The sequence below is a fragment of the Bubalus bubalis genome, chromosome 4 (genome assembly GCF_019923935.1).
Source record: "Bubalus bubalis isolate 160015118507 breed Murrah chromosome 4, NDDB_SH_1, whole genome shotgun sequence".
Classification (NCBI taxonomy): Eukaryota; Metazoa; Chordata; class Mammalia; order Artiodactyla; family Bovidae; genus Bubalus; species Bubalus bubalis.
This window is the reverse complement of record NC_059160.1, coordinates 156044599-156068722: the sequence shown is the minus strand read 5'-3', so window position 1 is coordinate 156068722 and position 24124 is coordinate 156044599. Positions and strand designations below refer to the sequence as shown.

The 24124-nt window shown below is 43.3% G+C and overlaps 1 protein-coding gene across 7 annotated transcripts in view; it reads right to left on the bottom strand.

Annotated features, from left to right (window-relative positions):
• NRG3 (neuregulin 3) overlaps window positions 1-21582 on the bottom strand; it is a 1236567-nt gene extending 1214985 nt beyond the window's left edge. For all 7 annotated transcript variants that reach the window (XM_025285164.3, XM_025285167.3, XM_025285166.3 and 4 more), the window contains exon 1: window positions 20655-21582. In XM_025285164.3, the coding sequence (XP_025140949.1) occupies window positions 20655-21489 (835 nt within the window). In that variant the 5' untranslated portion in view covers window positions 21490-21582. The remainder of the gene's footprint in view (window positions 1-20654) is intronic.
• Between the last annotated feature and the right edge of the window lie 2542 nt (window positions 21583-24124).

Sequence of the window (24124 nt, the reverse complement as noted above, 5' to 3'; positions counted from 1 at the left end):
TATCCCGTAAGAGGCAAAACTTGGACCCAATCTTCCAAACTTAACATCCACCACTATTTCTCCAGGACACACACTCACACACACGTGCATACAGCCTATAAATCACATCATTAAGAGTGTACTATGAGCAAAAGAAAAAGAACAACTATTAAATGCATCCTAATTCTAATTGCTGATTTTGAACGTAATTAGATGGTAATAGAACCAGGTAGTGGAAAACAAAACAAAAAGTTAACATCCACGTTAAATGGAATCTGAAAAATAGTCCATCAGATTTAACTGGTAGTTTCCCTTTGGGTAGCTGAAGTTAAGACTGCTAAAGGTATTTGAACTGATCATCTGAATATGCTTATCTGTCAATTTGGAGGTGTCATCAGAATTTATCAATCTGTTATATAACATTCTTGAGTTTTTTTTTAATATCAAAAAAAAAACAATGTGACGTCATAGACGCTATGCCAATTTGCCTTGATCCTAAAACTATAAAGCTCAAAGGACAGATTTGTCAATAATCAGCAAAGCCTTAACAGATTCAGATGTTTAATCCCAATCAAATGAATCAATCTCTTGTTTGAGTGTTAGGGATACACCAGAGAAGGGGCATCTCAGCCTGACAAATCCGTGCATAAAATTGGAACATGGGGTCTCCCTGCTCCTCACAGAGAAGACTGAGCCAAAGGGAAGCAGATGCCAAAAAAGCAGGGGGTACAAGATGCTGGCCTGGCCCTGCTCTTTCTCAGGTGGCTCTCCTTTTATAATGTGACACCTGAAATCTAGTGTCACTTAGTGATCTGATGCTCACCCACCTCTCCGCCACCCCTGGAGCACACTGGGTTTCCATGGCACTTATTAACGGGCACAGCAGTAGGCTGGTGGCTGGAGGCAGTGGCTGTCAAGAGACCCAGGTGCAGAGCAGATGACGCCACTCTTCCTGGAAGCTGAGCCTCATCTCCAGCTCTACATCCACACCACGGAGCAGAAGAGAGAACAGGAAACATTACTGTGCAGAGCACTGAAGATGTCCTGGACAGGACAGGCACGAAAAGGGCGGATATAATGCCCAAGCATGTCTTCACTCAACGAGAAAGTTGCAATTTAAGCCCTCTGGACTTTTAGAAATTAATTTTTCTGACCTATGTGTGTCTGTGTGTTTAGGCTTGTGTTCTTTATCAGACTCTTACTAGCTATGTAAATTAATGTTTACTACAGCCACCTTGGGCTCCCCAGGTGGCTTAACGGTAAAGAATCACCTGCCAATACAAGAGACATGGGTTCGATCCCTGGGTGGGGAAGGTCCCCTGGAGTAGAAAATCCCACTCCAGTATTCTTGCTTGGAAAATTCTAAGCACAGAGGAGCCTCACAGGCTACAGTTCATGGGGTTTAAAGAGTCACACACAACTGAGCACATACGCACTCATAAGTTAACATACAGGTTAACACTTAGCCAACTAACCCAAGGGGCTATAGCCCCTAAGGTCACTTAGTCAAGAACAGTTGCACTTATTTGCTGACCCCTTTTGATGATGACCATGACAGTGACCTACCTTCTATCTACAACACTATTTCCAGGTTTTAAGGGGGAAAAAATTTTGTTATCACATTACACTGGGCATCTTTGGTACTTCTGGTCCTCAGCATTTCCCGGCAGCATCCTCCGCTGGGATGAAGTTCTGAATGATGCAGAGAGGCATCTGGCCATACTGTGTATGCAGACAGGAAAGGCGTGGGAACCTCTCCATTGAAATCTACTTCCATTTTAATAACTTTCTAAAATGTTTACTCTCAGGACAGAACACCAACAAGATACTGTTTTAAAACTATCCTCTTATGCAGACACAGAGTGTGGACCCAGCAGGGGAAGGAGAAAATGGGACAAACTGAGAAAGTAGCATGACATTACACGAGCATATATAAAATAGACAGGTATTTTCCAGGAAGCTGATGTACAGCCAAGAAGCTAACCCTGGTGCTCTGTGACGACCTAGAGGTGTGGCGTCGGGGTAGGAGGCTCAAGAGGGAGAGGATATATGTATACACACAGCTGATTCGCTTTGTTGTATAGCAGACGCCAACACAACACTGTAAAGCAATTACACTCCGATTTCTAAAAATTAAAACAAAAAATAAAACTATCCTGTTGGCAAAGGGTTTGTTTTACTGTCAATGATGTGTTAACACCTATAAGAAAGGAGGGCAGGAGTTATGGAAACAATGGGCCTTCTGACATCATAATGGCAGCAAAGTAATTTGTTCCATTTTTCTGGATGAGAATTTAAGAATTTAGAATGAAAATGTAAGGGTTTTTTAGTTTTGTTTTGTTTTTTGCTGCATATATATTGGCCAAAAGTTTGCAATCCATCTGTGGATGTTCAGGGCAGATATTTGTATATAATAATGACCAAATTAGAACAAACCATATTCTCAACAGGTGATAAGCTCATTATATTTTTGTATATCCATATACATCAACACAGAACCATTACAGATAGAATTTTAGGTACTCTAACATAAAAATATTTTAAAGTGGAAAAAGACAGCTGAAAGAGAGTTAGAGTATAATTTCATTTTTGAAAAAATATTAGTCTCATATTCAACAAAAAGATAACAATACTTGTCTTAACCTGGATTACAGAACTGACTTTTATTTTCCTCTTCTTATATTTTCTAATTTTCTATACTGAAATGCCTTATTTAAAAATGAGGAAGGTGCTCTAAGAAAAAGATAAAATATTAATACTAGCCACCTCAAGTTTGAATTACACGTCACTCTGACTGTCACAGCTCAGAGCTCTGCTCTAACAGGATGGATGGAACCACACTCTGGTATTAAAATGTCCATGCCAACCAACATGTCAGGAAATAATTAATGTCTTACATTTAGACACATTTGTAATATTGCTTTAGAAATACAACTCCTAGTCCTCTGTGCTTGTAACACTCAGCAACCAAGAATTCTGTATAATTCAGGGAGAAAGGTATTGTGAGTCTTTCTGGAACTGGATTAATTTAATATTTTGTGTGTGTCAGTAACTCCTCCAGGCCTCCTTATACCTCTATTCATGGCATCTGTTTATTTTTACATATATATCTACATATACTTTGCAGTAACAGACCTACAGCTGGCTACCAAGCTCTACATCTGTCAAGGGAAGGATAAGGAATTCTATTTTAAAGTTGGAAACAAGCAAAATTCCCTGGACTTTAGGACGTAATCAAGTCACACCTAGGCAGCACACTGAAATATGGGGGTTCCTAAATGCTTAACTACAAAATATCCCACCCCAAAAACCCTGTGAATATATACACATGTGTATATGCATGAGAGCAAGAGAGAATGTGAGCTGGGGGTAAGGCAGGAAGAGAGCCAGGAGAATTAGTAACTCAAAAATTCCACTAATATTATCATCTCAAGTTTATAACACGGCCTCAGGGAATTTTGGTCACAAGGAGACTTGAGGAATATCTTATCCGATAGCCTCATTTACAGAAGAATCAGATTCACAACCTGAGGAGTCTACCCTGAGGTCTCAAACAACTTGAGAGGCAGCTGTAGACCTCCATTTCTAAACCAGGCCCAGTGGCCTGCCTATCGTGCCTTAATTACTTTTCTTCCATTGAAAGCCACTCTTCTAATTATCTTATTTTCCTTGGAAGCAAAAAAAAAAAAAAGTAAGAATTAACAAGAGTATGCAAAGGAACACAAAGCTGCTTAGGGTAAGACTTTCCCTAGGCTCCATGGAAAGGCTTCATCAGGTTCTTTGCATGATGACCATCACACAGGAAGTGGTAGACTAGGTATACAGAGATTTTAAAAGCCTGGCTAAACTATAAACTTCCAGGTCCTTCCTGAGATGCCTGAGATAGGCTGCACTGCTCATGCCGCAGTGCTACCCACACCAAACCTCAGACGGTGCTGTAGGCCATGCACTGAACAGCTTTCCTTCTTTGAGTCTCTCTCTCCCATGGGACAGGGCAACAACTCTTTTTCATCAGAAGCAGAAATATTCTAGAACATTCAAACAGCCTGATTTTCCTGGCATGAAACGATCTCTATTTGGAAAACATCCAGAGGTTCAACTGATTGCACGTAACTGACAATTAAAGGGTAAAGTGGACTTTCCAGCACTGAAGTGAAGAGCAACTGATGGAACAGCTAGAGTACACTTGCCAAAATGCCGTATTTGTAATTTACTTGTATACAATTCTTCCCATGTCTCATAGCTGATATCTGGAAGAAAGAAAGCAGTTCTAGCAGGGCAAACGGACGATTTCACTGGGCAAAATAAGGATGTCTGGGGAAAGGTGAGAAAGTGACATGGCGAACTTCAGCAAAGTGTTTGAGTTTAGAAGTACCACTGGCCAAAGATCACCCTCCTCCATGGTTTGCTCACAAAGAGACTCTCCTGCAGCATAAAGAGCTCCCTGACTGGCAATTTAATTCAATTTTCACAATGGGATGCAGTACATAAAGACGTTCCGTACCCGGCAATTAAAGTCTTCAAGCCCTAACACTTAGATATACAGCTATTTTATGACAACCAGGATAAGAACACACATACTCACTGTGGACATTTAGCAACTGTACTATACACTGTGGAGTACAAGAAAGCTGGGAGTTGCAAATTGGATGTATGCTTACAGTGTCTCCATTTTTGTACATGTGGATAAGAGAAAATGCAAACACTGTGATAAGAGTTAGTTTTGAAAAAGAAATCCACATAATTTTTTAAAAGCCTATAAGGCTTTGCTCTGATAAAATCATTTTAATGTTTGCTTAATACCCATCTTTAATATCTGTGCTCAAATCAAATGTTTTAAATTATTGCATCCTAGCAGCCAAGTCCTTACCGTTGGTAACACCATTTTTAAAAATTAATCAAAGGTTTCAAACGGTAAACAAATTTTGAAAGTTCCTCCCTTCCTCCACTCCAAAAAATATGAACTACTATTGCTCCAAGCCAAGTCAACTAGCTTAAAGGCATAAACCCCTCCTTGCCATTCAAGAAGATAATGGTTCAGACACCAGTTCCCACAGAATTTAGATGCCCAAAGCCTATCAGAAGGTCCCAGGCAGAAGGAAGTGCGCTTAGCAAGCAATATGTTCTACTGGACCTTTCCTCTCTAGGGTTAACATTTTTGTGTTATCTAGTCATTTAGAAGTAATAGAGCTCTTTAGACTTTTGTAACACTCAGCCACTTGCAGTGCATTGTAGGAAACAGCATTTCATTATTTATCATAAATTACTCAGAGCTGCTCAGATGAAAGACGAGCATCAATGTGGTAGCACGGAAGGTCACTGAGAAGCTTACAAAACCAAATGATAAAGGGGAAACACAAATTTGATACTGACTTTGTTACAGCTTTGCTGCCTTCCTTTCAAAGATCTCTTCTGATCAAATACACAAAGACCTCAACAAATAACTTAAAAAAAAAAATTACCTTTATCTAAGTCAAAAAAATAAAGTGAAAATATTCCAAGCAAATAACACTAGTATGTGTCAGCTGGCTTTATTATAAGCGTTGACATCAGTGAAAATTATCTGATCAGTGAGAACAGCAGAGATACCACTGGATCTTAATACTAATTTAACATTTGCACTTAAGCACAGTGTTATAGCCCCTCTGTCTGGTAACAAGGAGCAGCCAAATGAGCTGGCAAGAGTGATGAATCTGATTCTAATCCAAAGTTCTTCTTTATGGTGAACAAGGTGAGGTGACACAACTTATTTTAGCTGTCAATATGCAGATAAGCAGGTGTAGTTCCTGCATCTACAACAGTCGCTACCTGGCAGGCCAGTAGAGCAAGAGCCTCACATTACAGCCATGATCCTCAGGGCTCCCGAGGCAGCGGCACCTTTGCTCGCTCAGTCCTCGCCGTGCAGTGAGTGCGCACAGGGAATCAACAGTGCCTCTGCCTTCTGAAGGCCATACAGTGTCAGCAGTGCTCCATCCCAAAAGGTGCTGAGCGGCTTCTGGAAAGGGGACCTCAGATGGACTCAGAGGGGCGGCATGGCAATCAATTTATAGCGGAGTTTTTTGCCTCCAGAAAATCTGAAGTCCCAGGTTAATTTAGGTGAGGCAGTAGAAGCAAGCAGATGCTCTTGTTATTCTCCTTGTGTCTCCACTTGCAAATTTTTAGATACTTGGAAGCTACTATTTTGGGTTAAATCGAGGGCTGTGTTGATGTGACTGTGGACAAAACTAAACATTTTAACACACACCAATTCTACAGATTCTTGCAGCACTTTGAAGAGGCAGTGAAATGAACTCAATACTTAAACAGATTCAGCGCTAGTCAAGGACCCTATCTAAATGACATGGGACAAATTGTGATCACTGACTAGAGCCAGACATCCTGGAATGTGAAGTCAAGTGGGCCTTAGAAAGCATCACTATGAACAAAGCTAGTGGAGGTGATGGAATTCCAGTTGAGCTATTCCAAATCCTGAATGATGATGCTGTGAAAGTGCTGCACTCAATATGCCAGCAAATTTGGAAAACTCAGCAGTGGCCACAGGACTGGAAAAGGTCAGTTTTCATTCCAATCCCAAAGAAAGGCAATGCCAAAGAATGCTCAAACTACCACACAATTGCACTCATCTCATACGCTAGTAAAGTAATCCTTAAAATTCTCCAAGCCAGGCTTCAGCAATATGTGAACCGTGAACTTCCTGATGTTCAAGCTGGTTTTAGAAAAGACAGAGGAACCAGAGATCAAATTGCCAACATCCGCTGGATCATGGAAAAAGCAAGAGAGTTCCAGAAAAACATCTATTTCTGCTTTATTGACTATGCCAAAGCCTTTGACTGTGTGGATCACAATAAACTGTGGAAAATTCTGAGAGAGATGGGAATACCAGACCACCTGATCTGCCTCTTGAGAAACCTATATGCAGGTCAGGAAGCAACAGTTAGAACTGGACATGGAACAAGAGACTGGTTCCAAATAGGAAAAGGAGTACATCAAGGCTGTACATTGTCACCCTGTTTATTTAACTTATATGCAGAGTACATCATGAGAAATGCTGGACTGGAAGAAACACAAGCTGGATTCAAGATTGCCAGGAGCAATATCAATAACCTCAGATATGCAGATGACACCACCCTTATGGCAGAAAGTGAAGAGGAACTACAAAGCCTCTTGGTGAAGGTGAAAGAGGAGAGTGAAAAAGTTGGCTTAAAGCTCAACATTCAGAAAACAAAGATCATGGCATCTGGCCCCATCACTTCATGGGAAATAGAAGGGGAAATAGTGGAAACAGTGTCAGACTTTATTTTTCTGGGCTCCAAAATCACTGCAGATGGTGACTGCAGCCATGAAATTAAAAGACGCTTACTCCTTGGAAGGAAAGTTATGACCAACCTAGATAGCATATTCAAAAGCAGAGACATTACTTTGCCAACAAAGGTCCGTCTAGTCAAGGCTATGGTTTTTCCTGTGTTCATGTATGGATGTGAGAGTTGGACTGTGAAGAAGGCTGAGTGCTGAAGAATTGATGCTTTTGAACTGTGGTGTTGGAGAAGACTCTTGAGAGTCCCTTGGACTGCAAGGAGATCCAACCAGTCCATTCTGAAGGAGATCAGCCCTGGGATTTCTTTGGAAGGAATGATGCTAAAGCTGAAACTCCAGTACTTTGGCCACCTCATGCGAAGAGTTGACTCATTGGAAAAGACTCTGATGCTGAGCGGGATTGGGGGCAAGAGGAGAAGGGGACGACAGAGGATGAGATGGCTGGATGGCATCACTGACTCGATGGACATGAGTCTGAGTGAACTCCGGGAGTTGGTGATGGACAGGGAGGCCTGGCGTGCTGCGATTCATGGGGTCGCAACTGAGCAACTGATCTGATCTGATCTGATTTGTCCCTCCCTCTAAGTCATCCTAGAGACCCTGTATCTTGTGAAATTAACACAGATTATTGTGCAATTCCTTGAACCAACCCTAACTGTGACTTCCCAGGATAGCCTAGCTAAGTCCTCTCAAACCCTCCCTCCAAATCAGACCCTGCCCTAAGGAAAAGATGAGGCTGTTTCGTTAATTCCAAGAGGCCATCTTTGCCCACTAGGCCAGACACACAGATGTAAAGCCAGTTGTTACTTCCTTTTAAAGTAGTAACCTGCGTGTTAATGACCTTTTACTACCCTGGCCTCACTTGGCCTTTTCTCTGCCAAGACACTCTCCCTTGAACCTACCTATGTCTGCCCTGATCACTACTTTCTGAAAGGATCTCATATATTTCTCAGTTGGAATCACATACTTCACTTAATTATTCACTGGAATATAAGTTGTGACCTCGACAAAATCATAAATGCAGATCATGAATTAGGTTTCTCATGTATCACACACTCTAACACTGTATAAAGTCACTCTTAGAAACAAGTATGGCTTACACGTGTAAGATGGGTGAAAAGTGAGGTAATGTATGCTGTATCAGAAACGTTCATATGGATGAAACGCTCTTTCATATGGATGAAAGAAAATCTTATATAATATAACATAAGGTATCCATTCAGAAAGACCTAAGTTAAAAAGGAGCATCTCTAAGGCGTCTCACTAAGCCAAGAACAAAAGAAGCTGCTGAAGCCAGGAAGACCCTCTTTGCCTTTACTAGACTGTGAGACATGCGCAACAAACATGGAGAGTTACAATCCAGCGTCTATAAATGGGACAACCCATGTGTTCAGGTCACCACCCTGGGAATATGAAGTGTTGGTCAAAGGAATGTTTTGAAAGATGTCTTTTATAAAACCAAGTTTGTACTGATGTATACAAAAAGTGCACAAATCATAAGCATGCAGCTTGATGAATTGTGGTGAACAGAGCTCACCTATGACATTAGTATCCTGATCATTAATATTTTCCCAATATCCCCCAAATCCCATATCTTGGGTTTCCTTCCAGTCACTATCTTGACTCCTAATGTTTAATATTATATACACAGAATCACTTTTTGTTCTCTTTTTGCTCACCAAAGTATCGATATTTGCCAGCTATCCTAAAAGACTGAGCACAACTCCTGATCAAATTAAAGACCAGGTGTCCCAGAAATCACCTCTTTTCACTGGCCTATGGAATTGTTCTATCTGTAGACAACCACCTAACTTTACCATGTGAATAAACACCATTTGACTCATTGAGAGGATTACAGTATCCAATAAAGCTTTGAATTGGGCATCCCATCTGTTAATATGTGATCTAAGTCCTCTCTTATAAGATCCAGTGCTACAAATTAGCCTTTTCATTTTCCTGTCATTTCATCCTTAAAACAGATCAGGCAATTGATTAGTATACCCAAAATTGGTTGATATCTATAGGTTATATCCATCCTTAGCAATACTACTAAAGACTGGCCAACTTTAGCAAGCTTCAAAAGCCATTAAGTAATACAGTAAAACTATCACTTTTTTTATCCTTATAAAATCAAGGCTAATAATCCAAGGTCCAGGGTAAGACACTGCCTTCAATAAGGCATTATTCCCCATGAGCAATGAAATTTGTTTGTATTTCTCCACATCTGCATTTCACAGCAACTCAGCTCAGAGAACACTTTAATGCTGACATCATCAATGAAGACACAAACTCTTAGACTAGAAAAAATCTTTACAGAACCATGACCAACAATTGAATTGATTCATGGATTTTATTCTTCACTTTATCAAAAGCTTAATAACTTCTAATTAGAGAGATAATTCATGACCATTAAATAAAACTTAGAAACTACAGCAAAGTACAATAAATTAAATGACCTTTCTATTCCACAATCCAGAAATCATTAGCACTAACAGTTCTGTATACTTCCCTTGATTACAGTTACTATTTATTAAATCTATTATTAATAATCGATGTAGCTCTATATAACTGGCATCTTATATAATTTTCTACCCCAAAGGTTAAATATTTTCCAATATATTTAAACAACTAAAAAACACAATTTAATGGCTTTGTAAATCTATCACATGGGTAAAGTAAAACTTATCTTATCTCTTTTATTTGTACCTAAAACTTATAGATGTACATTCACTTGCCAAATATTTGGTTATGGTATTCAAAGCTTTTCACTGAATAAATTTTGGTTACCTTTCTTGTGAAAAACCATACCTCAAATATCTACTGAGGAATTCACTGAGCAATGAGGAGTTAAAGCTGTATGTAAAACAATCCAAGTGCATATTTCTTATGACATATGTATTTTCTCTTAAACTTGCCCACAATTTATTCAACAAGCATTTTTTAAGTAACTTCTCTTTATGGAGTGTATCCAAAGTAATCAACCTAGTTCTAATAGAAACCACAGTTAATTCATAGCTTTGAATATTGTTTAAATACATTACCTAATTACAGAAACAAGAACAAGCAGCATAAATAGGTTTCTGAGGAGCTAATATACAACTGCTAAGTTGCTTCAGTCATGTCCGACTCTGTGCGACCCCAGAGACAGCAGCCCACCAGGCTCCCCCGTCCCTGGGATTCTCCAGGCAAGAACACTGGAGTGGGTTGCCATTTCCTTCTCCAATGCATGAAAGTGAAAAGTCAAAGTGAAGTCGCTCAGTCGTGTCCGACCCTCAGCGACCCCATGGACTGCAGCCTTCCAGGCTCCTCCGTCCATGGGATTTTCCAGGCAAGAGTACTGGAGTGGGATGCCATTAACACTTGGTAATTTGTTGAAGACAGAAGCCCTACCAGCTGTGGATGTCCAGCATTAAAAGGGGGCATTTGTCAGTTTTTTAATACAAAAGAGAGTCTCATACGGAAAACTCAATTAAATGGAATTCAGTCAAGACAGTGTTTAATATAAACATTTCTATACCCCATTTTCACTTTTCTATCCCAGAGTCTAGATTTTGTCACCATGCTGATAAAAACTCTTGGTTAACGGTAAGTTTGGGTAAGCAGTCTCATTTCCTCTCTTCTGTAAGAGTGCAGTCGTCATTCTTAGTCTGTGGGATCCATTCACAGTCTTGGGATTTTGACAACACAGGCTTCCTGACATTACAGCACTCCTACCCTTCAGCAGAAAAACTGCCTGGAGGCTCAGATGGTCAAGAATGTGCCCCCAAGGCGGGGGACCTGGGTTCCATCCCTGGGTTGGGAGGATCCCCTGGAGAAGGGAATGGCAACCCACTCCACTATTCTGGCCTGGGAAATCGCATGGACAAAGAGGAGCCTCACAGGGGTTGCAAAGAGCCAGACACAGCTGAGCGATTAAGACTTTCACTTTACCCTTCTGCATAGCTATTCGAAGACTCTGTAACTTGATTGCAGTATTTGATCTATTTCTGTTTTCTTTTTATGAGTTTGCAAAAGTAGGAAATCCCAATCATTTTTCAGTTTAACCTTCAGGATATTTGTTCTTAGGGATCCTTGGTACATAGCAAAGTCAAACAAGTAAGTAATGATGGGGTCCAGTTGTTGGTACCCTTGGCAGACCATCAGGGTCTCACCAAACTTCTTAGTAATGCAGGCTAGTCAGTGGTGGGTACCTTGCAGGATAGTTCCAGGAGGGAATTCAGATGCTCTGTGGGAAACACTGTATATGCGCAACATCCAACATTTACTTGGTAGGGTAGGTATTTTAAGCCTCAAGGCTATTACTTCAAAGGCTCCCGGACACATTTCCATGGGCCATTCTCAGCATACAATGCAGTAACTACTGCAATCAAAAGCAAGTTTAGAGTGAGCAGAGAAGAAAATTTTGGCTAAATTTCAGGAAGCAGAGAAATAAAGTCTGTTACTATTTTCTGTCATTGTTCTATTGAATCACCTACAAGCAGCCACAGGAGGAAATTAAGAGAGTTAAGATCAAGGAATAGAAGTTTAGAGGAACACATTCTTTATCTTTTTTGAAATACATCCTAAATATCTCCTTGGACTGGAAACCAGGGCAATTTCTCTGGTTACAAAGACTCCCTTTACTATAGCAAAGAACAGGTATGAGCAGATATGCCATTTACGCAGTTAAAAATGGCAAATGTCACTGGCTATGAGCTAAGGGCTTGAAAGAGATAATGAGCATAGATATATCAACCCTGTGTCAATGTCTTAGGATCTGGAGTGGGAAGAGATTACTGGTAAAATGATCTTCCCATGTTCCTGATTTTTCAAAACGATGCCACTTACGTATGTCCTAGGCAAATTATACAATCAATCTAAGCCCAGCTCAATTAACCTGCATAATTCAGATAATCAGACTAGGCTACAGGGCTAGATGACTGTCTTTCAATCCTTGTTTCAATCAATATATAAGACAAAATATGTGTGAACCCTCCTGGCACACAGTAAAATTCCACAAATGACAGCCCTAGTCGTTCTTACCTATATTCTCAAGCCCCTTCTAAGACTGAGATTCTGTCAAGACATCTTTCCCATTTCTAAAAGTAAAATTCAGAGCACAGAAATCAATTAGAGTCTGCTCCCAAAATGATGACGGAGTGATTTTCTCTTAGTGAAATTCTAACTCCCTGGCAATTGACTGGAAGAGCAGGCCAGTGGTCATAAGTAATCATGGAAGGGTATCTTAGGAAGTAGGCTAATATGCTGAAGAATTCTTATCAAATGCTTAGCATAAAAATTCTCTTCTCACTCACAGATTTAGAATGAACTTATGGTTACCAGGCAGGGGAGGATGAGGAGAAGGGACAGTTAAGGAGTTTTGAGTCAACATGTACACCCTGCTATATTTAAAATGGATAAGCAACAAGGCCCTACTGTATAGCACAGGGAGCTCTGCTTAATACGATGTGGCAGCATGGGTGAAGGGGAGTTTGGGGAGAATGGATAAATGAATATATATGGCTGAGTTCCTTTGCTGTCCACCTGAAACTATTATAACACTGTTAATTGACTATAAGGCGATGGCACCCCACTCCAGTACTCTTGCTTGGAAAATCCCATGGACGGAGGAGCCTAGTAGGCTGCAGTCCATGGGGTCGCGAAGAGTCAAACACGACTGAGCGACTTCACTTTCACTTTTCACTTTCATGCACTGGAGGAGGAAACGGCAACCCACTCCAGTGTTCTTGCCTGGAGAATCCCAGGGATGGCGGGGCCTGGTGGGCTGCCGTCTCTGGGGTCGCACAGAGTCGGACACGACTGAAGCGACTTAGCAGCAGCAGCAACATAACATAAAAAGCTAAAAAGAAAAGTCTCTTCTCATAATTCTGGCTATAATGTATCACTGCTAAAGCAGTTACATAGATTCAGAAGATTTCTTTTCTTGCTCTCACAGTGTATACTGCATCCATGATACACACTATCATGTCTAGGAAAAGTCCTCAAAGACAAAATCATCATTGGAAGCTGCTTAACTTCTATTATCAAACTAAATTCTGAATTCAGTTTGCAGGCTTGTTTTTGACTAGCCTCTTTTTACGCCTGGAAATGGCAAGCTATGATTTATGTACAATCACCAACCTGTCTTGAAAAATAAAGGCTCATAACAAAAAGAAGTAATACTGTGAAATATAATTCAGGATGAAGTTTCCAACAAACACAGACTTGAAGCAAGATGTTTTCAAAATGCTAATATTAAAGTTCCCTGATGTACAAAAGCATCTATCTAAAAGAGCTCTTTGATGCACAAGCAACCCATTAATCCTCTGGAACCTAAACCGCAATAACTCCTAAATTAAGAGGGGGAAGAGAATGCAACGCAGACATCACGTGTTTTTACTAACGTGCTCTCTAAATTCCAAAGATTCAATGACAATAAGACAGTGTGGGAAGGGAATAAAAAAGGAGCCATAAGGGCATCCTTTGTTTCATCAAAATTTTTCAGAATTTTGTGGGTTTCAGATTTCCAGATAATTATAATTCAATAATCTCTCCCATTTTCTCTCAAATTTCAGTTCCTCTTTTGAAGAAACATATGTGCAAAACAGATTACAAAACTATCTACTAAGCAAAGGATGAGAAATGGTGGGTTCCAGTTTGTGACTAAGCTTTCAAGGTGATTCGAGGGAGATTTCTACACCATATTCCACTGTGTGTGCCAGGGTACCAGAGAGGAATACAGGAGAGATCCAGGGGCATGCAGGCATAATCATCCCTCACTGTAACAGCAGATTCCTCAAGTCACGTAGCAAATGAGCTCCAACATTTCAGCTGAATTCAATGATCCACTGTGGTTTTGGATGAAAATACCCAGCCTATCCATTTTCCATCTCTGCTGACATAAAAACAGTAGAGTATTTGCAGCTTATAGGCTCTTTCAGAAGCGGTATACGAAGCAGGTTATTATCATCACCCCCTCATTATCCCAGAGGAAGAAGTTAAAATTCAGAGAGATTAAACTGGTTCTTTGGGGTTGACAGTTATCACAGGATTCAAGGCCACAGGGGTTTTTTTTGGATTTTTTTCTCTTCTATTCCAGATGCTGTTTTCCCTCCCAGTAAAGTTCCTAAAATACATGGTCATGGCTTACTTACATTTACAATACTATTACCTACAAAGGAGATACTTTCCCAACCCTTAGCCAGCTGTCACCACTCCAGTGTAACGAACTTAGTCAAGGCCACGGCACGGTGAGAAAGCCACAGCCAGCAAGCCAACCTGCAGGACGCCTGCATACGACTTCTTTTTGGGCTGTGTGCTCACCAACACTCAGTGTGGGTAACAAACCTGTTCATGCCAGTTGTTCTTACTATAATTATGTTGTTTAGTTAAATTTTATGTAAGCCAATGGCGTATGATTGCGGAAATGAAAGATAATTGTAGTTTCTATTCAATTATAGCTGACTGCTTTGCAGAAACTCCAAATGGAGAGTTGCTGGGGGGAAAAAAAGGAAAAGAAAGAAAATTACTTTGAATTATATGAGCAAAAATATTGTAAAAGAGAAAAAAAAAAACTATAAAAGATTCCCAGGGCAGGGGGGATATTAGAATATCAACAAAAAATCTGGTTGAAATTCCTTCACCAGTATCTTTGCAGAAGAAACAAGTAATTAGAAGAGTAGCATATGGAAAAGAAAAAGAAAAAGATGCTAAGCTCAAACTAAGAGATATAATTTTTTTTAAAAAATGCCTACATTAAGGTATGGGAGAATGAATGTTGTATATATTTGAACTTTTAAGTCTACTTAAAGTTTTATTTTTCTGGTTTTTAAACAATTACTTTTATAGATGTTTTAAATTAACCAATTAACCACCAGCATAGTAATACCCCAATCAACATTTAATAGTCATTAAAATAAATTTTAAAATGAAAACATGGCATTATGAAAAGAATGGATATAATAATGCATGTTCAATCTACAATTAATTGTTTCATGGACTCAGATAATAGGTACTGTCAAAATCAGTGTGATTTGTACATCAATCTGTGTGGGACAATAAATGGTCATTAGTTTTCCATCAAGTTTTTTGAATCTTCAACAAAATTTTTTAATTAAAAAAGTAAATACCAAGACAGTTTGATTATCTCAATTGCATCAATAGGTATAATTTTTTCCCTTAACTTTCTTTATCAACCTAGTCAAACATGGCTTACCAAAAATGTTGACTTTTAAAACAACTTGAAACAACACGGCAAGGTTAAGCATATCTAAGAAAATTTCCTGTAAGGACTACCGCTTATATGATAAGCTAAGGAAATAAAAAGTAAGATAAAATAATCAGAAGTCTGTAAGGGGCCTTCAGACAGAGCCATGATTCACATCTATAAAAACTGGGTAAGGAAGGAGTCCCTAAGTCCTCAGAGAAAAAGTTGTAAAAATGCAAAACCAAACCATGTGTCCTAAGACTTTCATTAATAAGCCCATGAATGATTTAGGTACATTTCCATCCTGGTATCGCAAAGCTTTAAATTGAGTCTCTTTCTCCCTCCTGCCTTCCATATGTACATGGTTCTGGAGGAAACACTTTTTTGAGTATAGACAAGTAAAATCTCTAGACTCCAAAAATGTCTCAGTGGTATTTGCCAACACAGTACCAGCTCTGTGCCTCACCCAACACAAAAGTCTGAAGATAAAAACAGGTTCATGGGGAGAAAAATGAATTCTAGTTCTATTCACAAGCAATTCAAATGCAGTTTTCAGACTTAGATTTATGGCTCTTTCTTTGCTCTTATATATTTCAGGGCCAGCTTTCATGTTCCACTTTCTACACCTCAGATAGAATATTGAGATATGTTTGGCACTGGATATGAGAGGATATGAGGAAAGAATTTCTACATAAGAAGGTAGATGAAAATCATCCTTCTTTTCATTGTGGTGTGTAGATGAGGAGGAGCTGAGAAAGCACGCCAGAGAGGAAGAGACAGCTTGTTCCTCTAAACACTAGACCGCCTAGGATGGCGCTGCTTTCCAACTCTGCACCAACACTCGATTATGGCTTAACCTGGATGTAGAAACATTGGTTGCTTTACTAACCTACAGTAAAGAGAGAAGCTGCCACACACCAGCTTTTTTTGAAGTTTTTGTTTTTCTTTCTGACAAACACGTAGATCAACACTGTGTTTAAAAAAAAAAGGCTATCTGGGAAATTGCACAGACAAGAGATGTCTGGAGTCACCAATCAAGCATGCAAAAGGAACGTTCTCTTAGCACTCCCAACCCCTTCTGTCTCAGTCATGAGGAACGGAGGAGGAAGACTGAAACCACAGCCTTAAGGCACTGAGGCCAGATTAAAAATGGTTCTAAAAACAACCTTACCGGTTCTATGCCCACACCCCTGCCTGCCTCTTTTTCTCCTGTTAGGACCATGAAGCACAACGTAAGTGTCAGAAATGTACAATGCACAGCATAATTGACTAAAGCAGAAGAGTCTCATAATCCTGTATGAAGGCCAGAGGAAATCAAAATGTACTCAAGCTGCAACATGTGCTCATAAAAAACCTCTCAATTGGATTTCATAAGAAATATTGATCTCGAACTCTGAATCCTCTCACTGTGGTTACCCCATATGGTTGGGGTGAGTCCTTTCTATGCTGGAATTCCTTTGATGGCCCCAATTCATGTGGAGAAAAGACAACATAGGAGTAACTTTAAACAAATTGTACTTGAGGCTGCTTATAAAGCAACTCCAAGTACTCTTGCTGAAAGACTGAAGATACTTAAAAAGAATAGATAAGAAAACTGTCAATGTTATCAATGGAATGCTCCAAAATGACATTTGGGATAAAGTCTGATTTAAATACACTTGGTTATACTAAAACTGTCATCCTACCATGTTTAAACATCAATGATACACTTTACATTTATTTCACTACTAAATATACTACTCAAGATTTGTGATCTTACTCACTGAAATAAGCCATATACCTTCCAAATATGACCCAAAGAATAATCCATTAAAAGTGGTTATGTTTAGTACTTGAATTTAGCCGAGATCTAGTCTTCTGTTAAGTATCTGTTAAAGGGTGTTTTCTGCTGAGTAAAACAACAATCCACATTTGCATTGACAACATTCTACACACACGTATGCATTTCAAGTGTGAAAATACAATTCAATGTGCCCTAAAAGGATGTTTATACTCTGGTCAAAATTACGGTCTCTCTACTGTCTGCAGTAAACCTCCCTTTGGACTAAAAGATTTGTAAACTAACCCTACGCTTACAGCTGCAGAGACATTTTGTAGGAAATAATCTCTTAGAGGCAGTATGTTCAACATGTTTGTTTTTAAAGCATCTGAAGGAAAGGCAAGTCCTGGGAATCCAAGAGACCCCAGAAACACAGAAGAATGTTTTGGTCTGGCTCACGTCCTGAAAGCTGGAGAATGGGAAGGGTCCACTTCCAAGCCCCTCTCCCCCTCCACCTTGCAAGTTCAAGCTTTCTTTGCTGTTAATCCTACAGAAAATCAGAAACAATCTCCTAAACTGGGCCTTCCCATAGCAAATATAACTTTTGCTTACAAAAATCCTATTACTCATTTGCAAGTGTGTTTATTCTAGAGTGAACCAGTCTCTTGCACTCCAAATAGCTACACTACCTTTACAGACAGTATCCTTCTGATCGACCTAAGATAAACACAAAGACTCATTCTACAAGCGTTGTGTTCAATTCAAAAGCACAGACCCTGGCAATTTCAGAATTTGTGAGACAGTCTCAAGAAAAAAAAAGCATCGCTGTCAGCTGTCTTCAGGGGCTAAAATACAACCCATGACTTTCATTTGGAAAAAAAAAAAAGAAAAGAAAAAGCATCTACTGAAGTCTAAAGGTAGGAGCTAGGAAAAAGGGGGACTTTCTCTCCTGGGAACTTTGGTGGCATAATCGAAACAAGTGAAAAATATTAATGCAAGATATTCAGGCCATTCTTCAGCAGTGTTGATGATCCCTCAAATGAAACCTTTATTTCCTTTTGTTATTCACCTTGCAATCTTGTACTCAAAAAATAATTAAATTATCATTTTTCTTTAAATTACCATACAACCTGCCTATTTAAACTCATCTTTTATGGAAACTACATAATCTTCCTTTCATTAAAATTTCCCTTGTTGATATAGACAAACCAGGTCAGTTTCTCCTGGATTTCCACACTCGTAAATCCCTTAATTCAACTCTTTGCCGGAGGTTTAAAAAAGAGCAGGAGCTGAGCCTCAGATACACATAAAACAAATACTGCTTATATGTCTAAGTGAACATTGACACCATTTACAGGTTCCCCCCTCCCTTTTCCTTAGGGCTGAGAGCCCTGTCAATAATCATTATTTATTAAACACACTGCCATTCCCTTCTACAGAATGTAGGAAGGGAGCATGGAGGGGTAGAAATAATTACCTTGGGCTTTTCTTTAAAGACCTCCAGAATGGAAAGCAAGGAAATCAATTGAGAAAGAACATGAAATATCCCCTATATTCAACCCTCCCCCGACATACACAGAAGGCTGAGAAGTATACCCATACTCCATTATTTATATCAACTGTATCAAAAGAAGAGACCTCCCAAAAAAAAACCTGGGGTCTTCTGGATAAACACATCTATTTTCAATCCACTGAATGTTCACACATACACTTGCACATCCCTTACCCATCCACCAAACTCAAGCATCTAGATTTGCTGAGAGAAGCCTCTACACACCTCCTGGGAAAATGTGCTCTCGAAAATTACTGCTTCAGCCAAAGGAGAGAGAAGCAGCAAGTTACCGGCTTGCCTGCCATTCTGCTTTGTGGCAGATTCTCTTCATTCCCCTCTCCTCCCTGTCTCCCAATTTATCTTTTTAGCCTTTTTTCTTTTTTCCCCAAAGCAGAGTAAAAACATAAGGAATGTCTCTCCTTGGACTTTACCCTCAACAACAACAAAAAAAAAAGTTTCAAAGGTTAAATACCACCCCAGGTAAAACCATAGGTCAGGGAAATGAAAATTTCCCCGATGACTGGAAGCTTGGTATTCCTACTCAAGAGTTAATGATGATCATGAGCACTCTTCCTTTCCCTCCAGATGCTGTGGCTCAAAACAGAAATACAGTGTAAGGAAGGCACAGCCAGGCAGTTTGGGGAGAAAAGCCTTGCATAGAACTTGAACTGGCAGGCTGGGGGGTTTGTCCTAAATAACCTTCACAGGTTGCACAAACTGTTCTCAGATCCTGATCCACAGTCAGATTAAGAGGCTGCCTAAAATTTCCTTAGAAAAAGAACGAGGTGGGGTAGTGGGAGAGTGGTGGGAGGCCAATTAGTCATCTGAAACATTTAGAAAGATACAGAGGAAATACACACCTCCCAGACAGGCAGAAAGCTCTCACGCCTGGGGTAACTGACCAGTGCTGGCAGCAACTGAGACACGGTTGAAGAAGCTATATTCAAAGAGTGACCTGTTTCAAAGGAGTTGGATTTTCTCATCCTTGAATGCAGGGAACTCTGTCCCATTTTGCCTAAATTTTTCAGGCATAAGGGAGGGGAGACGAGGTTCACACCCCACCTTTGGGAAATGAACAAAGCAAATGCTTGGCAGAGCTGAAAAAACTCCTCCTCCCAGAGAAAAGGCAGCTCCGCAGGGCTGCCTTCATAATTCCCCTTAGTTAACTCACTCTCGGCAGACAAAATCCTTTCTACACCTTGGAATGTCCACGGGCAGGGTAGGCGGTTATCAGTTTAGCCCTCCGCCATGGTTCGCCTCCTTTGCCTACCTCCCACAATGGCTTCTAATTAACCCTTCCTGGTCCTTGCCCGGGTCAGGGCTGCTGGAAGTGTCTACAGCTTCACTGTACCAACATCTCCATCAAATGACCACACAAAACCCCCAGCCCACCCCCACACAGACACAACTTCCCTCCGCAGTTTAACGTCGGTCAATGCATGTGCATTTCTTTCGCTGCTTCCTACATGCAGGGAAAGGGCTCCGTCCTTTGGGGAAGGCCCTCCCTTCCTCCCTCCCCAGCTCTCACCAGGAGCTGGATCCCAGAACTCGACAGCAGGTCTGCAGTGAAGAGGGATCGCACTGGCTTTAACCCCTTGAAGGGAGTTAGTTCTCATTTGGGACCCAGTGAAGTAGGGCCCGTGGAGCCTGGCTGACAATCTCCCTCTGCTTCATTCCACCTTTTCCCCCTCACAGGGGAAAAGGCCGGCACCTTTTTCCTCCCCTGTGGCCAGTTTTACTTCTCTCACTCTATGTTCCAAACCGGGCTGGGGATGAAGGATGCTAGAAGCGGCGAGGGGAAAAGACAGGAGGAGGGCAGAATGGAAACTCAGTAGTAAATCAGAGTTTAGAGAGTGTTTACTTACGAAATTTGGGGCTGGTGCTAGTTTGTGGCGTGGTGGTGGTGGTGGTGGTGGTAAAGGAGGAGGACGAGGAGGCAGAGGAGGAGGCAGCATCTTGAAAAGGAGACAGAGTCCAGGAGGGAGTAGAATCGTGAAGGTAGGAGGAGGTAGCATATGCCGCAGTGGGCCAGGAGGGCATGGCCTGGGTACTGGGGGTTCCTGGCACCGGGGGTCGGGAGCCCGGAGTGCTGCTACTAAAGAAAGGGGCTGTCGTGGGCAAGACCGTCGGGGGGGCCGCAGTGTTCCGTGCCGTGGTGGAGCGCGGGCTGGCCCGGATGGGCACCCGGTGCCCGGGGAAGCGAGTGGGCGCCCGCGTGATGGTAGTCAGGCGGGTGCTAATCCGGTTGGGCGTCCTGGAAGAGGCGGCGCCGCCGGCGAAGGGGGTGGCGGGGGACGTGGTGGAGGTGGTCGTGGTGGTGGTCTCCATGGCCTTGGGGAAGGAGCTGGGCTTGGAGAGGAAGAAGGGGTCCTGGCCCATCCCCTTGGAGTCCACCAGGTCGGTGGGCACGTATTCCTTGACGGAGCCCACCACGATCCATTTGAGCAGCATGAGGCTGAGCCCCAGGCCGATGAAGCCGATGAACAGAGGCACCACGCACAGCCACGTCTGCTGCCGGTTCCACACGATGCAGTCGCTACAGCGTAACTCCCGGGGGGGCTCGGCCGCCCCTTCGCCGCCGCCGTCCGGGCCCCCGCCCGCCGCCGCCGCCGCCGCAGCCGCCGCGGTGCCCTCCTCGGCCGAGGCGGCGGCTGCCGAAGCGGCTCCAGGTGGCGAGGCAGCGGCCGCCCCTTCACTCATCCTAGGAGCCGGTCTTCACCTTCGCCCCCCCGAGGGCCGCGCCAGAGGCATGGGGCCGCGCGGGCCGGGCGCGGGCGCGGGCTCCGGCGGCGGCGGCGGCGGCGGGCTCGGGCGCAGGCAGCGGCCGCGGCGGCCGCATGCAAATCGGCTCCCTGCCCCCACGCCCCTCCCCCCGAGAGGCGGGCGGCGGGCGGGGAGGAGAGGAGCGGGGGAGGGGACGCGGGCCGGGGAGGGGGCGGCGAGGAGCGCGGAAGAGGGGCGAGACGGGCCCCCGGCACCGCCGGCCGGTCAGGGAGCGGCGGGGCGCGTCTGCTGCCCGCCAAGCGGCCTCCTGCGCGCTGGGGCCCCGCGTCTGCTGCTGCTGTTGCTGCTACTGCTGCTGCTGCTGCTGCCCGCCGCCTGCAAGCGCTTCAGCCGCGCCGGCATCCTCGGGGCGCCGCACCCGGCCCGCTCCCCCGGGCGCCCGCCCGCGCCGCCTCTGGGCCTCGCGCCGCCTTCAGGGGCCGAGCCGGCCGCCCGCGGCACGCCGGGCGCTGGAGAGCCGCATTCCGACACAGGGGGCCGGCCTGGCCGCCGCCGCACGCCCGGCCCGCCGCGCTGCGTTCCTCGGCGGCTGCTCCGCGAGTCCGGGCGGCAAGGTGCACCTGTTCTTCAGCCGGCCCGCAGCCAACCCTCGGCCAGCACTGTCTGCGAAAGACCAATCCGAGCGCAGCGCGGAGGGCGAGCGGCCGGGCTCGCCTCGCTCCCGCCGCCTGCGGCTCGGCGCCGGCGCCGCTGCCCAAGAGAGTCAAACTCCAACGAGCTGCGCCGCCGCGAGCCCGGGGCCGGGGACGCACGGGGTTGTCCGCGGAGGGTGCTGTCCGACCCGCCGCGGAGGGAATCCCGTCAGCCCGCAGAAGATTCGGGGCACTGCCCGGCTCCCCTGCCCGTTCACACTCCCAAGTGGAGACACGAAACGGAAGACCCCGTCGGGGATCCCGGGAAACAGGGACCCCGGGCGGGAGGCGACTCCAGGCGGGCGCTGGCAGGCAGGCGGGTGCGGTGTGCGCGAAGCCGCGGCGGACGGGCTGGGCTTCTGGCTGAGTAGCGCCTCCCACCAACACCCAATGGTGGTTTCTTAACGGGTACAAGATAAATAAATGATCCAAGCAAACCCCACTTGGAAGTGGCAAAAGCAGCTCCCGACCCGCGGATTGTGAGCCCCTCTCCTTGCGGATGCAGTGGGGTCAGAGCCTGAAGCTGCGGGGCGAGAGAGCTGGGGTGTGTGCGCGTGGGAGGGTGTCTGTGCGCTTCTCTGCGTGAAGGCGGGCGCTGCTAGATGCAGAGCCCTTTCCCTCCGACTTCCTAAAAGAGATGCTGGTGAAACAGACCTTTGTGCAGTTACACCTGGCAGATACCTCGTAGCCGATTTGTGATAAACTTACCTTTTAAAATATTGTCTAAATGTAGATGTACGTGCAAGTGCACACGTCACAGGACAACTGATTGTGAAAGGTAACATTTTAGACGATTCGGGTTGGTATACAAAATTCTTTTCCTTTGAATAGAGGCACCTGTGTACCTGTGTCTGAAGAGCAGTGTAGGACCAGCCTAAGAAGGAGGGATGAGGGGGTAAAGAGCCAGCATCAGCATGGTTTATGCTGATGGTGCAAAACCTCGCTAGTCATCTCTTCCCAGATTTCCTGGTCTAAAGTGGAAACCGGAAAGATGTTTTTACAAGCTCTAAGACAGAGAGGTTGAGGATGGCAGCTTTCCAATACACCTCCCTGCACTGTATGTTTGGCGCTGATGATGAAAACAGCGTTCTCTTGGCTTGTAATAGTTTCCCCAAAGATGAAGTTTTCCAGGTATCCATTTTATTCACAGGTGGAGAGCCGAACAACACAGTGAAAAGACTGCAAGAAGAGGATACATTGAAACAGGAAACCCCTGGGATTTAGTGCCTATCAGAATATTTTGAACAGATATGGTTAATAAATTACTTTTGATGGCAGTAATGCGGCTGTCACCTCTTCCAGGTATAACATTAAGATTTTCCCCATAGGAAAGCTTTTGATTTTTAGTTTGATAGAACATGCTCTAATCCAGTAGTGCTGAGTTAGTTGCAAAAACTGCACGTGAAAAAAAAAAAAAAAAACCACAGGCCCTTGAATTTATATTCGTTCATCTTTCCATCAGTGAGTACTATTAATACAGTTTTATATTATGTAGAATGTAGGTATTATAGTTTCATATCCTAGGTGAGAAAAACAGAGGCCCAGGGCGACTTTATTGCTTACAGGGAGCAGAGCTCATATTTGAGTCACTGTCTTCAGAGCCTGAGTGTGAAGCTCTTTGTCCAGCGTTGTACAAATGCAAGGCACAGTTCTCTTAAGTGAAAATTGACCCAGTCTCTACCATCTGTGGGTGCTGGGCAGTTACTGGCCAATCTTTCCTGTGTCGCAAGTGAAAGTTAGCTTTCACACAAATATTGTTAAATTATAGCAGGTGCTGCTCTTGAGCATAAAAGACTGAAAATTACTTTTCCAAAACATTACTAATTCATTGGTCCCCCATTATTCCTATGGCCTTTCCATTCTTCCTTCCCCACTGAAATAAATCTAGTGTACAAAAAGGGATGTTGTAATGCTGCTGT